Source organism: Meriones unguiculatus, chromosome 9, assembly GCF_030254825.1.
Source record: "Meriones unguiculatus strain TT.TT164.6M chromosome 9, Bangor_MerUng_6.1, whole genome shotgun sequence".
Classification (NCBI taxonomy): domain Eukaryota; kingdom Metazoa; phylum Chordata; class Mammalia; order Rodentia; family Muridae; genus Meriones; species Meriones unguiculatus.
In genome coordinates, this window is record NC_083357.1 from 100,789,190 (window position 1) to 100,811,534 (window position 22,345).

General features: G+C 40.4%; 1 protein-coding gene across 2 annotated transcripts in view; it reads right to left on the minus strand.

Moving 5' to 3' along the window:
* Obi1 (ORC ubiquitin ligase 1) overlaps positions 1-22,345 on the minus strand; it is a 47,532-nt gene that overhangs the window by 5,550 nt on the left and 19,637 nt on the right. For both annotated transcript variants that reach the window (XM_021647054.2, XM_060391573.1), the window contains exon 5: positions 21,255-21,343. In XM_021647054.2, coding sequence (XP_021502729.1) covers positions 21,255-21,343 — 89 coding nt within the window. The remainder of the gene's footprint in view (positions 1-21,254; positions 21,344-22,345) is intronic.

The window sequence follows — 22,345 nt, forward strand, 5'->3', positions numbered from 1 at the left end:
ACACAAAGGATAAACAAGCTAAATCCTCTGTCCTTTTATGTGCATGTATTATGATAGTCACTACATTATTAAACCAAATACATTCCATACATGTGACTTCTTTTTTTGATTTACAATAAGGAAAGCAATGGAGTGGCATGTAGCTTTTTATTACAGACTTTACACAACACAGCCTTTTAATTACAGGCTTAATTACACTTACAGCTTCACCCAGCAAGCTTTCTTTTCCTTGAGTAAAAGACTCTGAATAGATGAGGTTTTTTTGACCTAGGAGTCAGGGAAATTTTAGTGATTTCAAGATACTTTTATTAAATTTGGCAAAAGGTAAGCTATCACACAGAAATAACAACTAATGCCACATATAATGGCATTCTTCCACGAAATAAGACAACAAACACAAGAGCTTATTTATCTTTTGGTTTTAATACTCTCTTATTTCTCCTAATTCTAGATATTTCCAGAGTGCATAACATTAAATGAAGCAATGCCAAGGCAGGCCAGAGGGATTTCCAAGTATCATTTAACATTACTTCCTTTTCCTGAGCAAATTTCAAAATGGTGCATTTTTATAAACATTCCATTAGAGACCAAAAAGCTCTGATTTTCAAAGTAGCAGTGATGGCCAAAGGCTTCATTATGCCAGAAAAACACTGTGAACAGTTTGTGAGCAGATATTGGAAATACATTTGCCAGAATCTAGAGATGTGTACAGGACTTTTGAGCCTGCCAATATCAATTGAAGTATACATTCTGGATGAGAAAAAAAGGATACAGAAGCAAAAACCTGCTCCTGCCCCTGCTAGAATAAAAAAAGTCTCATTAATTTGACCCTTTTTTGAACATTTATTTTTTCCTTTTAAAATGACTTATTGAGAATATCATATACAAGTATTTACATTATTCTTCCCTTTCTTTTCTTCGCTCTAATTCCTGTCATGTACTCCTGACTCTTCAAATCTGTGGCATCTTACTTGTCCTTTGGTTATCTTTGGTTATTTATATGTGTGTGTAAGTTTATAAACACAGTCTTCTGAAGTCATTCAGCATTCTCATGTGTTTGGGTCTGACCTCTTGGGATTAGCTAATGAACCATGGTCTTCTCCCTGGAGAGGACTGACTCTCCCTCTCCCAGCAGCCTTCAATTGCCTGGAGTTCTTATTCTTCTAGAGGTCAAGTCCTGTGAGACTCTTCCTTCCATGCTGGCATTTCAATTGGTAGTGTCCATCTTTTAAGTTCTTGTTTAGGCAAACATACTGTTGAGATTCTGGGGTGTATTCTCCCTGTTACACATAGGAGACTCTATCTCACAGCAGACATGACAACTACATTAAGAAAACAATGCTAAGAATACATAGTTCCTAAGACCACTTCCCCACACACAGCTTTTCATAAAAAAGGAACAAATGTGCTTTAAAGAGACCAGAAGAAAACAAAGAAGGCAAGAATAATTATTGGAACCTAGCATCTGAATAACTATGTTTTCAGCATCTATATAATTAGCTAGTTTAGAAACTGATGCCTTTTCCTTCTCAACCCCAGTTAAAGGACTAACTACAATCAGCACGGGGGACTGACAAAACTGCCAAAAACTTCAGAAGGGCATTCTTCCTACAGAATGTTTTATCATATTCTTGTTTATTTTGTGTGTGTGCACCCGCATGTGTACACATAGGCACATGTGCTCCCACCGCAGCATGAATGTGGGAATCAGAGGACAAATTTCAGAGCTAGCTCTCCCCTTAGTTGCAAAGCTTGGCAGTAGATATCTTTTAATGCTGCGCTATCCTGAGCATGGCATTCATGAGGAACAAGGCTTCCCTTTTGCCTCCTCCAAATGTAAAGGCGAGTAAGTCATCAGGCTAGAGACACACACCAGGCACCATCATGCTTGCAGAAGAACCTCTGACTTCCTATTTTTTTCCTTACCTGCTTACTGTCCGAGGTAACGGAAGCAGAGTGAAAGCACTCTGAGTCTGGACTGGTTGTTGTGGTGTGGCCCGTCTGACAACTCTCGTGCTATTAAGCGTTAAGATAGGCATATCAAAGTCTATTTCAGGATGCTTCTTTTAAAATCCACATGACTTTGGAAAGGGGGCAAATAATACAGAGCCTAGAGTCAGTGCACAACTAACTCCAAGTACCTCAAATAATACAGAGCCTAGAGTCAGTGCACAACTAACTCCAAGTACCTCAAATAATACAGAGCCTAGAGTCAGTGCACAACTAACTCCAAGTACCTCAAATAATACAGAGCCTAGAGTCAGTGCACAACTAACTCCAAGTACCTCAAATAATACAGAGCCTAGAGTCAGTGCACAACCAACTCCAAGTACCTCAAAAGACTGTGCAGGCTTTCTTGCTAGGGGACGGCAGGGCCAGATGATACTCCCCTAAGAGAGTTCCCTCTGTCATGAGCTTGGTTGCCTGATCTTTGATCACTTGCCTCTCCCGATGCAGCCTTGCCAGGCCACAGAGGAAGGGGATCCAGGCAGCCCTGATGAGACTTAACAAGCTATGGGCAGATGGCAGAGAAGGAGAACTCCCCCTTTCAGTGGACTAGTGGAAGGGGATGGGGGGAAGAGAGGAGTAGGGTGGAACTGGGGGGAGTTGAGGGAGGGGGCTGCAATCAAGATATATAATAAATAAATTGTGAAAAAAAGAAAGTTCTTCACAACTTATAATTAAATGTTCAGTCTTGTACAGATTGCTCTACTGTGTTGCTAAACGTCTTTGTAGAGCTCTTGAAGTCTTTTTACTTCTGGTAAACTTGTCCTACTATCGAGGTAATAACAAGCATCAGAGGAAGTTTCTGTGACCTGAAGTCTTGGCATAGTTAGGAAACCTTGCCTTTGGAGCACCAGGCTGATACTGGAGCACTGAGGACACACCAACGAAGGCAACACAAAAGGGAGACTGAGAATGTTTGCAGAAAGATGTACTCAGGGCAAAGCTACAAGACTGCCGGCAACTTGTTCCCTAGTGTGACTCCTGGCAACTTGCAGAAAAAGACTTCATAGATTTGCCATGTTAAGGATTTTTCCTTTGTACCTTCAGTTCTAAATCTTGTTAGAGATCAGTATTTCCTGGGCTGGCAAGAGGGTTCTGCAGGTAAAGGTGCTTGCTGCCATGCCTGATGATGATCTGAGTTCAATCTTAGAAACTCAGGTGGTGAAAGGAGAGAACTGATTCAAGCAAGTTGTTCTCTGATTGCCAAACATGCAGCACATGGAATGCAAGCACCATACATACACACTTGCACAAAATCAACAACTAAATATGAACAAGCAATAAGGAAGGAAGGAAGGAGGAAGGGAGGGAGGAAAGGAGGGAGGGAGTGGAGGAAGGAAGGAGGGAGGGAAGGAAGGAAGGAAGGCAGGCAGACATGGAACTCCCCTGGGGTGGGAGGACAGCTGTGAAGCACTGGTATGTCTCTGTAGCCAGTTAGTTCTGTCTGGAGTTACGACCATGTGCCTATTGCAAGCTTTTGTCTTTATTTTTGGTATTGTTCTTCTGTTTTAGTATTTTCTTTACCATTCCTGTATGTACTGAATTGCTGGCAGTACATCATGGCTTTCCATCACTAGAGATCATAATGCTAACATGATGCACGGAGACTGTTGATTGGTTGTCCCATTATTTTAAGATTTCTTATTGCTCGTACTATCTTACTCCACATAAACAGGACAAATACATAATGTTTTTACTTTCAGCACTTTGAAGTCCATGAGCCATAAAAGATACACTAAAAATTACATAAATCATTGTTTTCTTATTGCTAGAACTATATCCTAAATGGATATTAGAAAAAGGTTTTCAGGACTGACATCCTTGCTTAACATGGTTCCAATAAGCACACATTACCTTACTTTAGTTAAGTCTCCTAACAGCACAGTTAAAATTTTAGTTATTGCATCATATTAACTGTGAGTAACTTCATAACATAAAGCCTCCCCCTTACAGCTTTCAATAAATACAATCAACAGGTGGATATTACAATTAGCACCAACCAGAGCACCTCTTCCAAAGCCATCAGTGGCCAGGTCTGCTTTGTAGTGAGCACACTGACAGCAAACGAGTTATGCTGCCTTCCTGTCTACCAGTGAGATTCCTCACATGACATTTCAGAGAAGCAGACAAACAGAAGACAGAACTAATGCTGTGGTAAAACCAGAATTCAATGACAACGCAGTTAGGAAAGAAATAGCTGACTGTAATAATCACAATGCTTGTCTGTTCACGAGACTCCAGATATGCCAGAAGAGCCTAACAGAAGAAAACTTCCAACAAAGATGAGGAGTCACTGAGGTGAAGAGGATGAAGACAGCTACAGGAAATGACAAGCGGGAGGAACAAACCCTTCACATTAGAGCATGTGGATGTCACTGCACTAAGAGGAAAGAACAAAATGCAGACACAGACATATGATCACTTATCAAAGTATCAAAAAGAGGTTAGCTCACTGTCCTAGTTTTCTTTCTTTTGCTACAGTAAACAACATGACCAAAAGCAACATGGAAAGGATTTGTTTGGCTTATCCTGCATAGGGTTTATAAAATGAGTGGGCAAACTGTCTTAGTAATCACTGGGAAAGTTCATAATTGTCCTATAGATTTTAATTTTTTTCTCAAAACAGTACATCTTACATCAACATAAACGTTTATGGACACAAGACTAATATTTAGTACACCAATATTTATTTAGCACAGTTTGAAAAACCTGATGTCACAATTCATCACTGATGGAAGTCAGTGCAGGAACCAAAGTGGAGACCAAGGAAGAACTCTACTTAAGGGTTTGTCTACTGTAGCCTGTTCAGCCTGCTTTATTTTCATTTATTTATTTTTTTTATTAGTTACATTTTATTAACTTTGTATTCCAGCTGCATCCCACTCCCTCCCAATCCCACCCTCCCTCCCTCATCTCCTCCCTGCCCCTTTCCAAGTCCACTGATAGGGGAGAACCTCCTCCCCTTCCATCTGACCCTGTTTTATCAGGTATCTTCAGGACTGGCTGCAAAGTCCTTCTCTGTGGCCTAGCAAGGCTGCTCCTCCCTTGGGGGGTGGGGAGGTCAAAGAGCCAGCCATTGAGTTCATGTCAGAAATAGTCCCTGTTCCCCTTACTAGGGTACCCACTTGGATACTGAGCTGCCATGGGCTACATCTGAGCAGAGGTTCTAGGTTATATCCATACATGGTCCTTGGTTGGAGAAACAGTCTCATTTAAGACCCCTGTGCACAGATATATTTGGTCCTTGTGGAGCGCCTGTCCTCTCCAGGTCAAATTAACTCCCCCTTCTTTCATATGATTCTCTGTACTCTGCTGAAGGTTTGGTTGCTTTCTTACACAACCTAGAACCAACTACCCAGGGGCAGCTCTGCCTGTAGTGGGCTGGGTCCTTTCACAGCAGTCATTAACCCAGAAAATGCCTCACAGATTGCTAAAAGGCAAATCGCATAGAGGTATTTCTTCAGCTGAGTTTTCCTCTTTCCAGATAATCCTAGTTTGTGTCAAGTTAACAAAATACTAAGCACACTCACATACATGAAGAGAAGACAAGCATAGTTCTGCATGACTTGTGTTTTCAACAAAGAAGTAATGCTTTAATGTCTCAAAGTTGCAAGTGTCTACACTGTGCTTTATCAGCATTAATGTACTAAATATTACTATTACCATTTTCATGTCCATATACATTTACGCTGATAATAAGACATAATATTTTGACAAAATATTAAAGTCCACAGGACAATTGTGAATTTTCCCCAGTGATTATTAAGACAGCTTACCTACTCATTTTGTGAACCACTATGCAGAATAAAGACTACCAAAATTAATATAATAGATGAGACATGTCTCAAAAATGTGTATTTAAGAACAACTACAATTACTTTTACAAAGTCTGATCTAGGCACTGAAGCGATGGGTCAGAAGCTGTGAGCACTTGCTGCTCTTTCAGAGGACTAGAGTTTGGTTCCCAATACTCACATTTGCGGGCTCACAACCACCTGTCATTCTAGTCCTAGAGGATCCTACTCCCTCTTCTGGCCTCTGAGGGCACCGCATGCATGTGGTACACAGACACAAATGCAAGCAAAAAATCCATACATATAATAAAGTTATTTTAAGAAGAAAAGAATAATCTATTCTCAGAGTGTATTTATCACAGAGTTGCTGTCTATGTAGGAATAAGTTCAGGGTTTGTTTTGTTTCTTTACAGACAGGGGTTCCTTATATTGGTGAGGCTATCCTTAATCTCAGGATTCCCCAACCCCTTTCAGCCTTTCAAATACTGGAGTTATAGGCATGCTGGCCTAAGTATTTTCTTTGTCGTATTTCTTTCTTTTTCTATAGTATATTCAATACTTCATTATACACAATCTACCAATTAGAAAATTCCATGACATTAAAAATTTCAATTGAACATAACATAAGTGAGTAGCCTGTAGTACGAACCTGTCAGGAATCTTAGTCTGATGGGTATGGGAAGCACAGGAAAGATTAGCCTGGGGACCTGCCTTATATATGTACACAGAGGGTCCAAAACTGAGGGCATTTCAGGTAAAGAGGAAAGGGAATATCCAACTGAAGAAATTCAGAATTATAATTGGGGGCAGGAAAGAAGACTCAAATGCCTCAGCATGAGTCTTTTCTCACCTGCTTCTATGGCTTGATTGTACATTTCCCACGTCTATTTCAACACTGTGTATGTTTTGAATTGATTATAAGCCCCACCTCAGTCATAGGCTTAGAAACTGAGTGTCTCCTACATGATAGCCAGATTCTATACCACTAAGCCACATTCCCATTCCCAGCTGGCTACACATTGCCAAAACACATTCCTAAAAACGCTTCCTCAATTTTTTTTTCTTTTTAAAATTAAGCACTTAGGTACATAGATTTGTAGAAAATTTCCAATCAAAAAAGTACTGCTCATGACAATCTTCATCAGACCTTATTTCTGTAAAAATGTGTAGTGAAGTGCATTGAGGGGGACCGGAAGCACATCCTCTACAACCTAAGATAAGCAACATCTGTTCTTCAGCACATCAAAGACTGAACACGAAGAAGGAGAGTTCACTTCTGTGTATGACTTAGCAACAGTAATTAGAACAAATATTTAATGAATCCAGTGACTGCTATTAGCACTGATGATGGCACTAAGAGCAGCACCACGATTCACTGGATGGTTATTGATGGGAATTAGAAAGATGGGAATTGGGTTAATGCCTCTTCCTTCTATTTTTCTGAAGTAATATATCAAAAGCAAGGCGGAAGCTGGCATGGTGGCGCTGCCTGTAACACCAGCTACACAGGAGCTAACCCAGGAGGACTCCAAGCTTGAAGCCAACAGGGAGACACACAGGGAGGCTGTCTCAAAACAAAAGCAAGGTAGAACTCTTGGCAGGCTTTCAGATTGAGAACAGGGTTTAAAAACGCAGAAGCAACATAATTTTAAAAGAAGTTCTTTAGTGTTTGTTAAACTAACCATGCACTTGTAGTTAGCGATTCCTGTGCTGGAACCTGAAGTTCTTAATAGAAATGACTGTTGTGTTGTGCAACATATGTGAAGGGGGACACATTAATCCCTTTGGAGGCAAGTCTCTATGAAAACTTGAGCCCACACAGGGTCACAAGGAGAAATACACACTGTTTTTTGCCAGCTTTTTTTTTTCTTCCCTGTATCACTGATAACAGAGACTTGGTCTCTAGTCCTTTGCTTGAAAACTATAGTGAATCACCTTTTCCAAACCCACCTCTCCCCCAGCAAGCTCTGTTCTCTCTATGGTATCAGTGATAGATTCATTTTAATATGAGATGAATCCCATTTTTTGGAATATTTACTAAAGGACTAATCTTGAAGTCTTTATGGTTATTGATGATAATCAATGGGAAAAATACTAGCTTATATCCTTTTACATTTCTAAAAGTAAAAACAGGCATATTTCTAAAGCATAGTAATCATAACAAAATGCCAACAATAGAAAACTACTGATGAGTTATAAATCAATCTTGAAACTTATGAGAGACAAATATCTGTATATGTATTTTGTTCACTTTTGTTAAATCCTCTCATTCTTCCTCTGTCCCTTCTCTCTCTCCAAAAGGAATAGTCAAAATAATGAACTGTGATCTCCCTACTCTGTAATTATTACTCAGATGAGTTATCAAGATCTAATGTGTGCTCAGGGGGCTACTGAGGAAGGACTATAAGGTAATCAGAAGCCATTGTTCCTGTTCTCAAATATTCATTCATAATCTGACAACCATAGGGCTTCGTTATCAACATGCATTACAAGCAACTAAACTATCCTATCACTATAATAAAGACGAGCTGACAGACAACTGCAATAACTGTCTATCATCAATTAGCTGTTATCCAGAGAAGGGCCCTCAGGCACCCAGCCCAGGGGCTTGAGCACAAGTGGCTGTCACAGTCTGGCCCCAGGGTATTATCAGGCTTCCCTGGATACTCTCCAAGTTCCCCTTCTGGGAAAACCAAAGGGCAGAGCAGAATCAGTCACCAGATCAGGCTGGGGTCAAATACCAGGATTCACTGTGTTTGTCAGAGCACAAGAGAGGAGAGCCCCAGCCAGCCAGATCAGACCAGACCAGCAGTGCTGATAAGAAAGCTCAGGTTATTAGCATATGGGTCCTTAGGAAAAGCAGACTCATGAACTACATCTAAGCCACTGCTTAGAGCCAGCACTGAGAAAAGAAATCCAGTGCATGGAGAGACAAGAAACCCAGGACTGGAGAAAAATAAACTAACACACCTCCTGTTCCCTTCTCTAACTTCCAATTTCTGACATACCTTAGAGGAGAAAGCTTCAGAAAATTTCCTGTTTTTGTCAATCGGAGAAAATGCTAATCTCTGATGTCCTGTTCTCTTAAGGCTCTTATACACTCTAAGCACATAAAGCAACTGAAAAATCTTAGCACTCCATCTTTGTTCCCTCATTATCCCTGCACTTCTTCTAGGCAGGGTACTTTTTGGATCACAGGTTTTCTTGGTGGGTTTTTGTTCCCCTCCTTCCACTAGTCCTGCCTGGCTAGAAGGTGGTCATGTCAGTCTTCTGTCCCCGATGTTATGAGTCTCAGCTAGAGTCACGCCCATATCCTCTCAGGAGCCTACCCTGTTGCAAGCCTCCAGCTTGACAAAGAGATGTCTCCTCTCAATTTCCCTTCTTGTTCCCAGCCCTCTTACCTCCCACCCCCATTCTCCCCATATCTGATCCCCACTCTTTTATCCCTCCCCATTCCATCTCCTGCCCAGTTCCCTCTCTTCCCATTCACTTCTGCTGTCTATTCCATTTTCCCTTCTGAGTGACATTCTGGTACCCTCCCTTGGGTCCTCCTTGTTACTTAGCTTCTTTGAGTATGTGGATTATAGTATGAGGGAATGTCCAACCAATAACTGGCCCAACCTTAGACCTACCCTACAACAGAAAACCAGCCCCTGACACTATTAATGATACTCTGCTATGTTCGCAGACAGGAGCCTAACTTGACCGTCTTGCCATTCCAGCCAGAAGCTGTTTGAGACAGATGCTGGGACCTGCAGCCAAGCATGAGGCAGAGCTCCTGGGGTTCTGTGGAAGTGTTAGGGGAAAGATGGAAGGACCTAGATGGGACAGGAATCTTATATGAAGACCAACAGAGACAACTAACCCAGTTGCATAGGGGCTTTCAGAGACAGAGACGTCAACTCAGGAGGATGCATGGTCTGGACCTAGGCTCCCTGCACATATGTGGCTGATGGGAGGCTTGGTCTTCATCTGAGGCACCTGGTAAGTGGGGGGTAGGGGTGCCATTTCTCATATGGACTCTATTACCTGCTTTTGGATCTTTTCCCCCTGGCAGGGCTGCCTTGCCTGGCCTCAGCGGGTGAGGATATGGTCAGTCCTAATGAGACTTGATGTGCTGGGCAGGTTGATATGGGGGAGGGGGCTCTTCTTTTTAGGGGGGAAGGGAAAAGGAGGGAAGAGGGGGGCTGGGAGGAGAGGAGGGAGGGGCACTCATGGGATATAAAGTAAATAAACTGAAATTAAAAAAAAAATCTAGCACCCTGGTTTGTTTACCATAAGTGGTGGTGAAGTTAGCTGTACAGACAGTTTATTTCTTTTGGGTCCCCAAAAGGAAGCCATGCATGCATATACAGATGCATATTTATATAGTATAAATATATATACCTATGCATTTGGAAATAAATCCAAATGCCCCTGGGTTGTCATGACAGTCATGATGCTGATCAGTACACAGCATGATTACCAAAGTAATGACTAACAGAATACTTGTAAAAATAAAAGGAAGGCGCTCCTCTACCTAGGGAAGCTGCAGAGGTCTTCAAAGATAGTGACACTGGGCTAGATTTCAAACAATGGGGAGCCACTAACTTGTAGTAGTAACAATAATAACAAAGAATAATAATACTAAAAATCAACTGCTGGGAAAGACTAAGATAAAGATAAGTGTAAGCCAAGTCATACAAGTGAGCCCAGGGAGAAACCCCACATGACTAGAGCAGAAAACAAGGAAGAAATCAAGAAAAAAGGGGGAAACAAGAAAAAAGAAGAAATGAAGAATATTGAAAGGTCAAGCGATCAAGACCTTTCAGACTGGAGTAAGAAATTTGAGCTTTACTATGAAGGTGACTGGGAGCCACAAAATGTCATCAAATGGAACAACTTGATCAGATGTAGTCTAGATTTCAGGCAATAATAAAGTGGATACTTAAGGTTCAGGAGACACTCAAGGGGGAAAAAGCAAGTAGTGAGGTTAAATAAGAATTTATGGGAATGATTTGATAGTTTACAGATGCAGTTACAAGAGGTATGTTCAAAAGAACAACTGAGCAGCCAGGTGTGGAATGAGGAGAAATAGTAAAAAACCAGCCACTCAATGAGTAATAAAATCACTGAGAACACAAACAAACCAAGAGGAAAAATAGTTTTCTGTACATGGTGGAGTGTACTGGGTATAATTATTAGACACATACAAAAAAAAAAAAAAATCCACCCCTCTTCTTTGTTATGTTGTGGTGGTTTAGTGAGAATTTCCCTCATAGGTTCATATATTTGAAGGTTTTGTTCCCAATTGGTGGAACTGTTTGAGAAGGGTTAGGAGGTGTGGCCTTGTTGGAGGAGGTATGTCATTGATAGGCTTTGAGGTTTCATAAGCCCACGCCTGCCCTGGTCCTTCTCTGCCTGTGCTTCCTGTCTGTAGACCAGGATGTGAGCTCTGAGCTAATGCTCCATTGCCATGCCTACCTATTGCCACACTCATCACCATGAAGGCCAAGAACTAAATCCCTGAATCTTGCAAGCAAGCCCCCAATTAAATGCTTTCTTTTATAACCTACCTTTGTCATACTGTCTACAGCAACAGAACATTACCTAAGACACATGAAGGTATAGACTAATTCCTTTAATATGTTTAATAATGAATATTTATTTAAATTGAGAGTATCAACGAGCTAAATGATGTGTCTAATGTTATCTACTTGTTAATTTGGTAATTTAACCAATACTTATCAGGTACTTTCCAGGAATGAGACAGTGAAAAAGACAGGTTTCAAAATTCTTACTCTTTTGAATTCAGAATTCAGAATGAAAGAGACAGAAAACAAAGAGATAAGCAACTAAACAAACACAGTAACTTGAGAGTGTAAAAAGACCCTAATGAGCATACTATAGGAATGGCTGAGTGTTAAATATGGACTCTATTATGAGTGCATTTAGAAGTTCACTTCGCTTAACCCTGAGTGTAACCTTTATGGTAGGTAAGCTCCACTGGCCCCACTTCAAAGAAGCCCAAAACAAGATGGAAAACCCCCAGAGGTTGTAAGAACAGTTAGTGTTCAGTCCCAAAGAGTCTAGCACTAGAACCCATGTTCATCACCACCATATTCAAGTATTTCCCTGTCGATTTTCTTATTTTGGCCTTGTGACAAGAAATGGTAAGGAAACAGGAAGCATTGAAGGCAGGAGCTGATTTCAACAATATGATCAGAAAAAGTGGCACTGATGATAGAGGCAGCTACATAAAGATCAGAAAGTAGAGAATCCAAAAGCAAAGGACACTAGCCTTGCATATCCTATGAACAGAAAGCCAGGACAGCTGGAGAGAGGTGAGCTGGGCAGCATGGAGAAGGAAGAGACAAGTACAGAAGAGCTTATGCTGAGTCTGAATTTTCTCTTTTGGAAATTCCTGGGCAGTTTCAGGCAAGAGGTTTAAGCAACTTGATTTACACTTTACCATAGATAATTTTGATGTGCAGCAGAAAATGAATTGTACAGAGAACACAGGGACAGAGTAGAAGCACAGAAATGTGAATTCAGGGAGCCTGCTTCTGGAGCTAAGCTCTTAACCACCATGCTTTGTGCTAACAAGAGTATAAACATGATTCTGCAGTTCAGGAAAAGAAGCAGGCCAATCTTTTACCTTTGTTCTTAGACAGTCTGACACATTGGTAGCTGATTATTAAAGCCATACAGACAAGCTGGTTCAAGAAACAAAAATGCCTTTAGCTTCCCCTAAAAGGAGGGAGGACATGGATACATACAGGTATAACTGACAAGCCTTGAGGTTGTTGTGCAGTACAGAAAGCTGCATTCAGGGAGAAAGCTAAGCCACAGACCACAACAAAGACACAATGATAACACTTAATACTCAAGATACATATTTATAGAAACAAAAGTTATTAAATCCAAAATCTAACTATGCCCAAGTTTTATATAAATGACTTTTAGAATTTAAAAATAATTACATTTTTATTTTTTAAAAATATTTATGTGTGTGTGCATGTATATGAGTGAAGGGTGGAAATATGTGCATGGGAGTATCATGCCTGCAGAGGCCAGAGAGGGTGTTAGATTTCCTGGTGCTGGTGCTGGAGTTATAAGCAGTTTAAGCCACCTGATGTGGGTGCTAGGAACCAAACTTGGGTCCTCTATGAAAGCAATACACACTCTTAACTGAGCCATCTCTCCAGCCTCAATTTCCAAAATGTTATACATCTGGCATCATTCTAAACAACTGAGGTGACTCAGCAGCTGAGGAAAGAGTGGCTGTTTTCTGCCTATGGTTTGAATTTGAATGTCCTCTGTTCGCTCATGTTTGGACTACTCCATGGAAGGCTGTGGAGCTGGCTGGAAGCAGCTCACTCAGTAGGGTAGCACTCTTTACATTACAACTGGCCGTGGTTCTGCTCTGGTCTAGCTGTGCCATCGGAACAGTGGCTGCCTCGATGTTCTGATGCTGCAGCCACATGTCTTCCAGCTTTGACAGGCTGAAAGTTCTCTGAAACAGTAAGCGTAAAAGAAGCCTTTCCTCTTTTTAATTATCTGTTTGGTACTATGATCACAGTAATGTGAAAGGAATAGGGAAAATCATTACCAAGTGTGGGGCCACAGCTGCAATAAAGTAAGCCTGATCATGTAGTTCTTAGGTCTTTGGAAAAAGCTTGTGGGAAAAATGGAAGAGTTTGGAGATATAGATTAAAGGAGTCTTCAAAGCCTCTAAGTAGAGCCTAATGGGTGATTCCAGTGGGGATTCTGAAGGCCAGAATGCTGATAGAAATACTGATAGTAAAGACTGCATATGAAGCTTCAGATGGGAACAAAGATTAGAAACAATTAAACCAGGGACCATTTATGTAATGTTCTGACAAAGAATTTAGCTATACTCTGCCTATCTCCTGAAATGTTGAGTGAGGCCTAATTCATCATAGTTTGTCAGAGAAAGTTTCTAGATAGCACTGGATTCAGGCTCTGAAAAGGAGAGATGGCTCAGTGGCCAAGATGATATATCACTTTTGCAAAGGTCTAGAGTTCCGTTCTTAGCACCTATTCTGGGCAGCTCACAACTGCTTCTCTATCTCCAGGGAATCTAATTCCCTCTTCTGGACTTGGTGGGCATCTGCATTCACATATGCTGATACCAACACATGGACACACACATACACATAGGTTTTATTAAAAAAAAGAAATAGCTATTTTTCATTACTTTTAGCTAGGTTTATAATGAGAATCAAGAGCAAAGAATGGAGGGTTTTTAAACCATGTAGTTTGGCAAAAAAAAAAAAAAAAAAGGGGCACACGACCTGAGTTAATGCTGTAGCTGTAGACAACAGAGATGTTAGTAAGATTAAAATCACTAAGCTGAAGCAGCACACTTTTCACTGGGACAATAGGAAAGATAATCAAAGGTGTTACCCTCCTAGTAGCGTGGGTCATGGAGTCCACTAGACAGGACTCCTAGTGGAGAGAGGGAAACACCAACCCACCCATAGAAACTTTGACCCAAAATTTACCCTGCCTACAAGATGTGCAGGGATAAAGACAGAGCAGAGAGTGAGGGAATGTCCAACCAATGCATGGCCCAACCTGAGACCCACCCCATGGGAGAGAGCCAATCCCTGACACTATTAATGATACTCTGCTATGCTTGCAGACAGAAGTCTAGTATATCTGTCCTCTGAAAGGCTCCACCCATCAGCAGATAAAAATAGATGCTGAGATTCACAGCTAAACATTAGGCAAAGCATAGACAGTCTTGTGGAAAAGCGGGAGGAAGGATAGTTTTTGGAGGGGACAGGAGCTCCACAAGAAGACCAACAGAGCCAACCAACCAGAGCCCAGAGAGGCTTGTGGAGACTAAAGCACCCAACCAAGGTCCATACATGGACTGAACTTAGGCCCCTTACAGAGCTGTAGCTGATGAACAGCTAAGATGTCCTGTTTCAGAACTTTGAAACTTTAAGGAGTGGAGACTGTTTAGACTATAGGAAATTTTAAAGTAGGACTTCAAAAGTACATTTGGTATTATAACATGGGCAGCAACTTCTGTACTGTTAGCTGTCAGTATCACAACTTAGATATGTATGTCTGCAAGGGCTCATGTTTTAAATACTTGGTGGTCTCTGTGGCATGGCTATGAAGACTATTAGAGCCTTAGGACCTGGACCTGGCTGTGAAAGTAGGTTACTAGAGGGAACCTTTGAAAGCTATACTCACCCCTGGTCCCTGTCTAGCTCTCTGCTTCCTGATACATGCCATATGAATAATGAGCTACCTCCTATTCCCACTGACATGAACAGACCCCCTCAAACTATGCTCTGACTGATGGCCAGAAATCTCAGAAACTATAAAGCAAAATTAATCTTTTTACCCTTAAATTGTTTCTGTCATATATTTTTGGTAACTAAGATTGAGTACTGGGGTGGAGGGGCACATAAGGGAGGGACCTGTGTGACAGACTAAGGGACTTTCAAATGTGTCCTAAGTAGAAATATCACAGTTCTTCAAGTTAAATAGCCACTCAAGAGTTCCCAACTCCAGCACGTACAAATGCAACCACTCTTGCTGACACAGCTTAGGAAGAGTATTTGGAGTTGAGGAAATTTAGAAATATTAAAAATTCAGTATTAAACTCTTCCCTTTTGGCATGCTCCCATTCTATACTATGTGGGGGTGTAATGCTCTTGATATTTCTCACTATATACTCACACTAAGAACAAGTCTTTGAGCTGGGCAGTGGGGCCGCACACCTTTGGCCCCAGCACCTGGGAGGCAGAGGCAGGAAGACCTCTAAGTTCAAAGCCAGGTTGGTCTACAGAATGAGTTTGAGGACAGCTAGGACTACACAGAGACACCTTGTCTCAAAAAGCAAAAAGCGACCAAAATTCTCAAAACAAACAAACAAACAAACAAAAAGCAAGTCTCTGAACTCAGAGAAGCAGATTGTAGATGTAGTGAAGTCTTGCTAGCCAGGAAGTATGGCGATGGCTATTAGGATGCAGTGGTGTAAAATTACAATAAAGGACTTTTCTGATGGTTTTGAGAAGGAAGGCACTATTTCGTAAGTACAAACATGATGTATGCTTACAACTGGAAACAGTGACAGGGGCTGTGATAATATTTGAAGGAGTCAATGGAGGCCTTTAGTTCATGAATGGTATTAGTACCCACACAAAAGTCCAACGATGTTCTTTGTCCTCTTTTCCCACATGAAGACACAACAAAAACACAGTTATTTATGAATCAGAAAATTGGCTCAGCTTCCAGAACTGTAAGAACAAGTGTTTATGACTTGTAAACCACTCAATATATGGATATTTTGTTATAGCAGCCCCAAAAGTCCAAGATAATCATTTTCTTAAATAACTATGATACTTATAGTCTGAGAGGCTATGTGCTTTTTTCACTTATTCAACCCAAGATGTATTAAAACCAAGACATCAAGTTCTATAAAACGAAGTAGTTATATTTTTGAATATGAAAACTGTACTTTTAGTTCAAACACAAGAAAGTCATGGTACAGTTATAATTAGTTGTGATATGAGCCCAGAAGCGAAAATACAAGACCTTTAACAGAAAGTCCAGCAGAAGGGCCCAGTCTATTTCAGGGTTTGTTTGGCAGGGCATGTATTTTATACAACTTAAAGCCTATCTTATAGTATTAGATAAAAAGAAAAACATTTTAAAGTATTTCTGGTTTGGCTATAAAGCTGAGTTTTCTTCAGATGTTCAACCTGAAAATTCAAAGCCATGTCATCACCCATTAAATGCTAGACATTTCTTTAGAGAGTCCATATCAGGACAAATGAGAAGGTAAATATCTGGCCTCCTCCTGGTATAATGAATTCAGAAAAAAAAAAAAAAAAACACTAAAAAGGAAAACAAAAAAAAGGACTGCATTTTTCTGAAAATCTACTTAGATACAATGAATTTCTGGCAAAAACTAAAGTGGATGATATGAAAACCCTGAAGAATGTATTTTTCAAAGCATCCACATGCTCGAGAGCACTTTTACATTGAAGCTAAGGATGGGAAAATGTCCAGTGTACTTTAAGATTAGCTATAACAGAGGATCCAGGATAGAACAGAAAGCAACAGCAAGAAAGATAAATGATAACTCAGACTTTCATCATAAAAGTTAACCCAATATAAATGCTCAAGTTCTCCTTGTTTTCAATGGGGGGAGTCTGCCACAGGCTATGTGAAGCCCTCTGTTTCAGTGGTTGTATTTGGAAACAAGGTCTTGAAGAGGTAATTAATGTTAAATTAGGTCACAAGGATGAGATCTAACCCTATAGAGTAGTGTTCTTAGAAGAGAGATAAAAACTCTTTCATTCTTCTTTCTTTACTATTTCAAAATATAATAAAAAGTTGCTGTAAGTCAGAAAGAGCTTGTACCAGAAAAGAACCTGCCAAACAAACCTTGTTCTGAGGCTTCGGCCCCTGTGGGAACAAATAAATGTACCATTTCTATCAGACTGTGTGTTTGCTATGGAGGCCTGAGACGGCGGGCACACCTTCTAATTCTTCTTTACTCTCTATAGTTAAAGCGCTGCCCTGTGTAACAGTGCTCAAGTTGAGAACAGCACAAGTTACGGGATGTATCGGAGGGCAACACTGTGTAGACAGAGTCAGAAGTGTTCCTTTACACACCACCAACAAGGCGGGAAAAAAAGAATTAGTCAAGCCACTTCCTATGCACAGAAGGAAAGGAATGGGTGATTTCTGTATGTTTGCATTTACTTTTAAATTCTTAAAATTTCATATTCTTTTCTACACAAATATAAGTACTCTGCAGGGAACCATATTTGGATATTTTCATTGTGATCAGCTTCTCTCTGAATCCCACCAAGATTTACCAAGGCAGAGTGAACAAGGCTATACATCAAAGGCAGAACATTTAATCCCTCAATGCTTTGCAAACTGATCTGGGATAGCATCAGCTCCAATCACCGTTCAAGTGAGACTGCTCCCTTCCTATGAGCAGGAATGCAAGTTCAAGACAGCAAATGTTACAGTGATTCTGGACTCAGACATGTGGCAGCTTGTGTCCAAGTACATGGGGCCAGATTTCCTCGGGTGAGATGCTCCAGTTATTTATCTGGTAGAAGTCATGGATATTTAAAAGCACACATCTTTGTGGCTGGCATTAAATTTGAAATCTGGTGGGCAACTTTTCAAGAAATAAAAGCTACAAACAAAATAGCTTTCGTTCCATTCAGCACGCTGTGGGAAAGGGCTAATGGATAAGCATTACTGTGACTGGCAGGGCGAGCTGCCAATAACGGGGATTCAAGCCTACATAAATGCAACACTTTCTCGGCTTATTTCACTAATTTGTCAAAGTAGAACATTATCTGATGGGAAGGAAAAACAAGACTGAAGAGCATGGGAGTAGGAAACATTTAAGAGTAAAAGTTATACCTTCTGTTTTTTCCCACTGGTTTGTAATCTCTCCTTTGTGTAATTAGGATTTACTTTTCCTAAACCACAGTGCATTCAACAAGGGCTGTTTCATTTCTGGGAGTATGCACTTCCATTATTTGCTTATTACTGCTTTGTCTTCCTACAGCAGAAAAATGACTGATGGCTAGTGGTCAGCAGTGAAGAAATAGTGACATTCTGATACACATCCTCCAGAGAGACTGCAGCCATATTGTCTCCTTGTCTCCTTGTCTTCCTGTTTCCTCATGGTGGTGAGGTAAAGACTCCAAACGTGTTCTCATCTTTAACTCCTATTTCTTTCTTACCTTTAGATAGTCAAATGTTAAGCAGGTCAAAACTTTCAATTTCATTATTATTATTTTCTTTTGTACAGTTTAGTCATTTTATATCCCAATTGTAGGCCACTCCCTCAATTCCTCCTAATCCCATCATCCCTCCCCCTTCCCCCAATCCTCTTCCCCTAGTCCACTGAAAGGAGTAGTTCTCCTCCTTTGCCAACTGCCCATAGCTTGTCAAGTCTCATAAGGACTTCCTGGATCCTCTTCCTCAGTGGCCTGGTAAGGCTGCATCGCCAGGGGCAAGTGATCAAAGAGTAGGCAACCAATTTTATGACATAGGCAGCCTCTGCTCCCCTTACTCGGAAACCTACATGGAGACTGACCCCCAACAGGGGATCGAAGAAGATGCTGAGACTCACAGCCAAACTTGGGGCAGAACAAAGGGAGTCTTAAGTGGAGGGTGGGAGGATAAAAGGACACTTAGGGGACAGTAGCACCACAAGGAGACCAACAAAGCTAAAAAATCTGAACCCAGGGGGTCCTGCAGAGACTGATGTATCAACCAAGGACCATGCATGGAGAGGACCTAGAGCCCCTGCTCAGATGTAGCCCATGGGCACCTCAGTCTCAAATGCAGTCTCAAATAATCAGTCCAAGATTCAGTGACAACACCTCATTTTATTTCAGCCAAAACGTTCCATATCATTGTTAAGTGCTCAGACTGAGGTGGTCCCCCTTGAGTCCAAGTGTTACTTCTTCTTCCACTTAACACTGAGCAGATTAGAAAAGTGAGTCTACATGAAACTGAAAAGCTTCTGTAAAGCAAAGGACCCTGTTTTAAGAACAAAATGACAGCCTACATATTGGGAAAGAATCTTCACCAATTCTATATCTGACAAAGGGCTAATATCCAAAATATATGAAGAACTCAAGAAGTTAAACAGCAACAAATCAATTAATCCAATTAAAAAATGGGGTACAGAGCTAAACAGAGAATTCTCAATACAGGAATATTGAATTGCAGAGAAACACTTAAAGAAATGTTCAACATCCATAGCTATCAGGGAAATACAAATAAAAAAAAAGACTGAGATTTCACCTTATACCATCAAAATGGCTAAGATCAAAATCTCAAGTGACAACACATTCTACAGAGGATGTGAAGAAAGGAGAACGCTCTCTCCATTGCTGGTAGGAATGTTGACTTGTACAACCACTTTGGAAATCAATCTGGCATTTTCTCAGACAATTAGGAATACTGCTACATCAAGATCCAGCTATACCACTCCAAGGTTTATATGCAAAAGATGCTCAAGTATATAACAGGGACACCTGCTCAACCATGATCACAGCAGCTTTATTCATAATAGCCAGAGGCTGGAAAGAACCCAAATGTCCCTCAGTTGAGGAATGGATATAGAAATTGTGGTATATTTTACACAACTGAATACTACTCAGCAATTAAAAACAAGGAAATCATGAAATTTGCAGGTAAATGGTAAGAACTACAAAAGATCATTCTGAGTGAGGTATCCCAGAAGCAGAAAGACACACATGGTATATACTCACCATGGATATTAGACATATAATGTAAGATAAACATACTAAAATCTATACATGTAAAGAAGCTAAGCAAGACAGAGGACCCTGGGTAAGATGCTCAATCCTCATTCAGTAAGGCAAATGGGATGTACATCAGAAGAGGAAGAAAACAGGGAACAGGACGGGAGCCTACCACAGAAGGCCTCTGACAAGACTCTACCCTGCAGTGTATCAAAGCAGAGGCTGAGAGTCATAGCCAAACAGTAGGCAGAATGCAGGGAATATTATGAAAGAAGGGAGAGATAGAAGATCTGGAGGGGACAGGAGCTCCACAAGGAGAGAAAAAAAAAATCTGGACAGAAGGGGTCTTTTCTGAGACCTGATACTCCAACCAAAGACCATTTGTGGAGATAACCTAGAACCCCTGCACAGATGTAGCCAGTGGCACCTCAGCATTCAAGTAGGTTCCCTAGTAATGGGAACAGGGACTATCTCTGACATGAACTCAGTGGCCTGCTCTTTGGTCACCTCTTCCTGAGGAGGGTGAAGCCTTACTAGGCTACAGAAGAAGACAATGCAGCCAGTCCTGATGAGAACTGATAAACTAGAATCAGAGGGAAGGGGAAGAGGACCTTCCCTATCAGTGGACTTGGGGAGGGGCATGGGAGGAGATGAGGGCGGGTAGGGTTGCGAGGGAATAAGGGAAGGGTCTATAGCTGGGATACAAAGTGAATAAACTATAATTAATAAAACAATAAATTAAAAAAAGAAAAGTGAATCTAATCTCTCTGTGCCTCTGTCCTCAAACTTCTGAGTAGTAATGTAAGTTATCTCCTATTGTACCAGACAGAGAATGTACTACATAAACAATTAACTATTATCAAGATTATCTCAAAAAACAGCTAAAGGGCACTGTTTTAATCTAATTATTTGTTAGTACTATTAAACAGTTATATGTAAAGCCAAGTGAAGGCTCACTTGTCTTAGGTATCACGCAACAATATTTTTATACATCAAAGAAGGAAGAGTTAAGAATGAAATCCTTCTAAATTAGTCTCAACTGAAAGTAAGGCTTTCACTTGCCGTTCAGAACATTCGACTCTCCTAATTGATGAAGCAAATGGAAAGCACGATCCGTCAGAGAGTTGGCTTAGAGGCACTAACAGGCAGTGACTTAGCCCTGTGAGATACATACTTTTGAGGAGATCTGTTGTCCACCTCAGCCTTCAGTCGTAAATTCTCCCTCAGCAGGCCACCATTTTCTAACTTCAATTTTTTATTTGCCTGAAAAAAAAAGTTAAAAAAATAATTACAAGTTAACACAAAAGTACCTTGTAAAAATTATGACATGAGCCATCTGAATTCTTACAGCAATATCAGAAAATTGAATACCTGACACAGGCCTCAGAAATGTGAAATCACCAGAGGGAATAGTGTGAAACTGCAAATACAACTAGGCATTTAAAATTTATGTTCCCCAAGCACTTTCTAAATCCTGTGCTCAGGGAAATAAAGCTGTGTTAGTTAGCTAGCTCAAAGCCACCAAGGGACCATGCTAATGGCAAATATATGTTTCTTTTTTTCATTTTACTATAACTGAATGCTCTAAACAATACAAGATTACATCATAAGCAGTATTTACAAACTAATGTTAAAGAGTTAATTCTTAAACCATGAAACTAATTTCTTGGTTACTACTTAAAAACACTTCTCTAGTAATAAATCTAACATGAGTAAGTAATTTATTTTCTTTCTTCAAAAAGTCTTTCTTATTCTCTGTCTTCCAACTGATACCCTTAAAATTTTGGGCAGTATTTTCTTGTAAGTTCCACCAATTGTTCCTGGACATACATATGTAAGAAAAAGTCCTTTAAGCATGACCTTTTCTCCCCTTGATTTGTCCAATACAAAAAAGTTACTAAAAACATTCAGTGGCTCACCTGAAAATTAGCCTGTCCCAAGAAGAAGGGAGAGAAGCTAAAAGCTCGGTATCATGGGTAGCCTTAAAAAAACTTAATGTTCTTAGACTTTAGAATTTTCTTAAAAGCCTTCTTATTTAAATTCCTGCTACTGCATTTGTGTATTACTAACAAAAGTTTAACCGTATACATTTGCCACGAAATTTACTCAGTCATGAAAATGGCTAGAACATTTATTTTCGCTGCTGAGGAGTCAAAGAATTACAACCAGGAAAAAAGAAAGGGAAGCCTAGGAAGTTTTTAAAATACATGTGTTAAAAAACTTGACCTGTGCTTCTGAGTAACTTCCATAATGTACCACTTACCT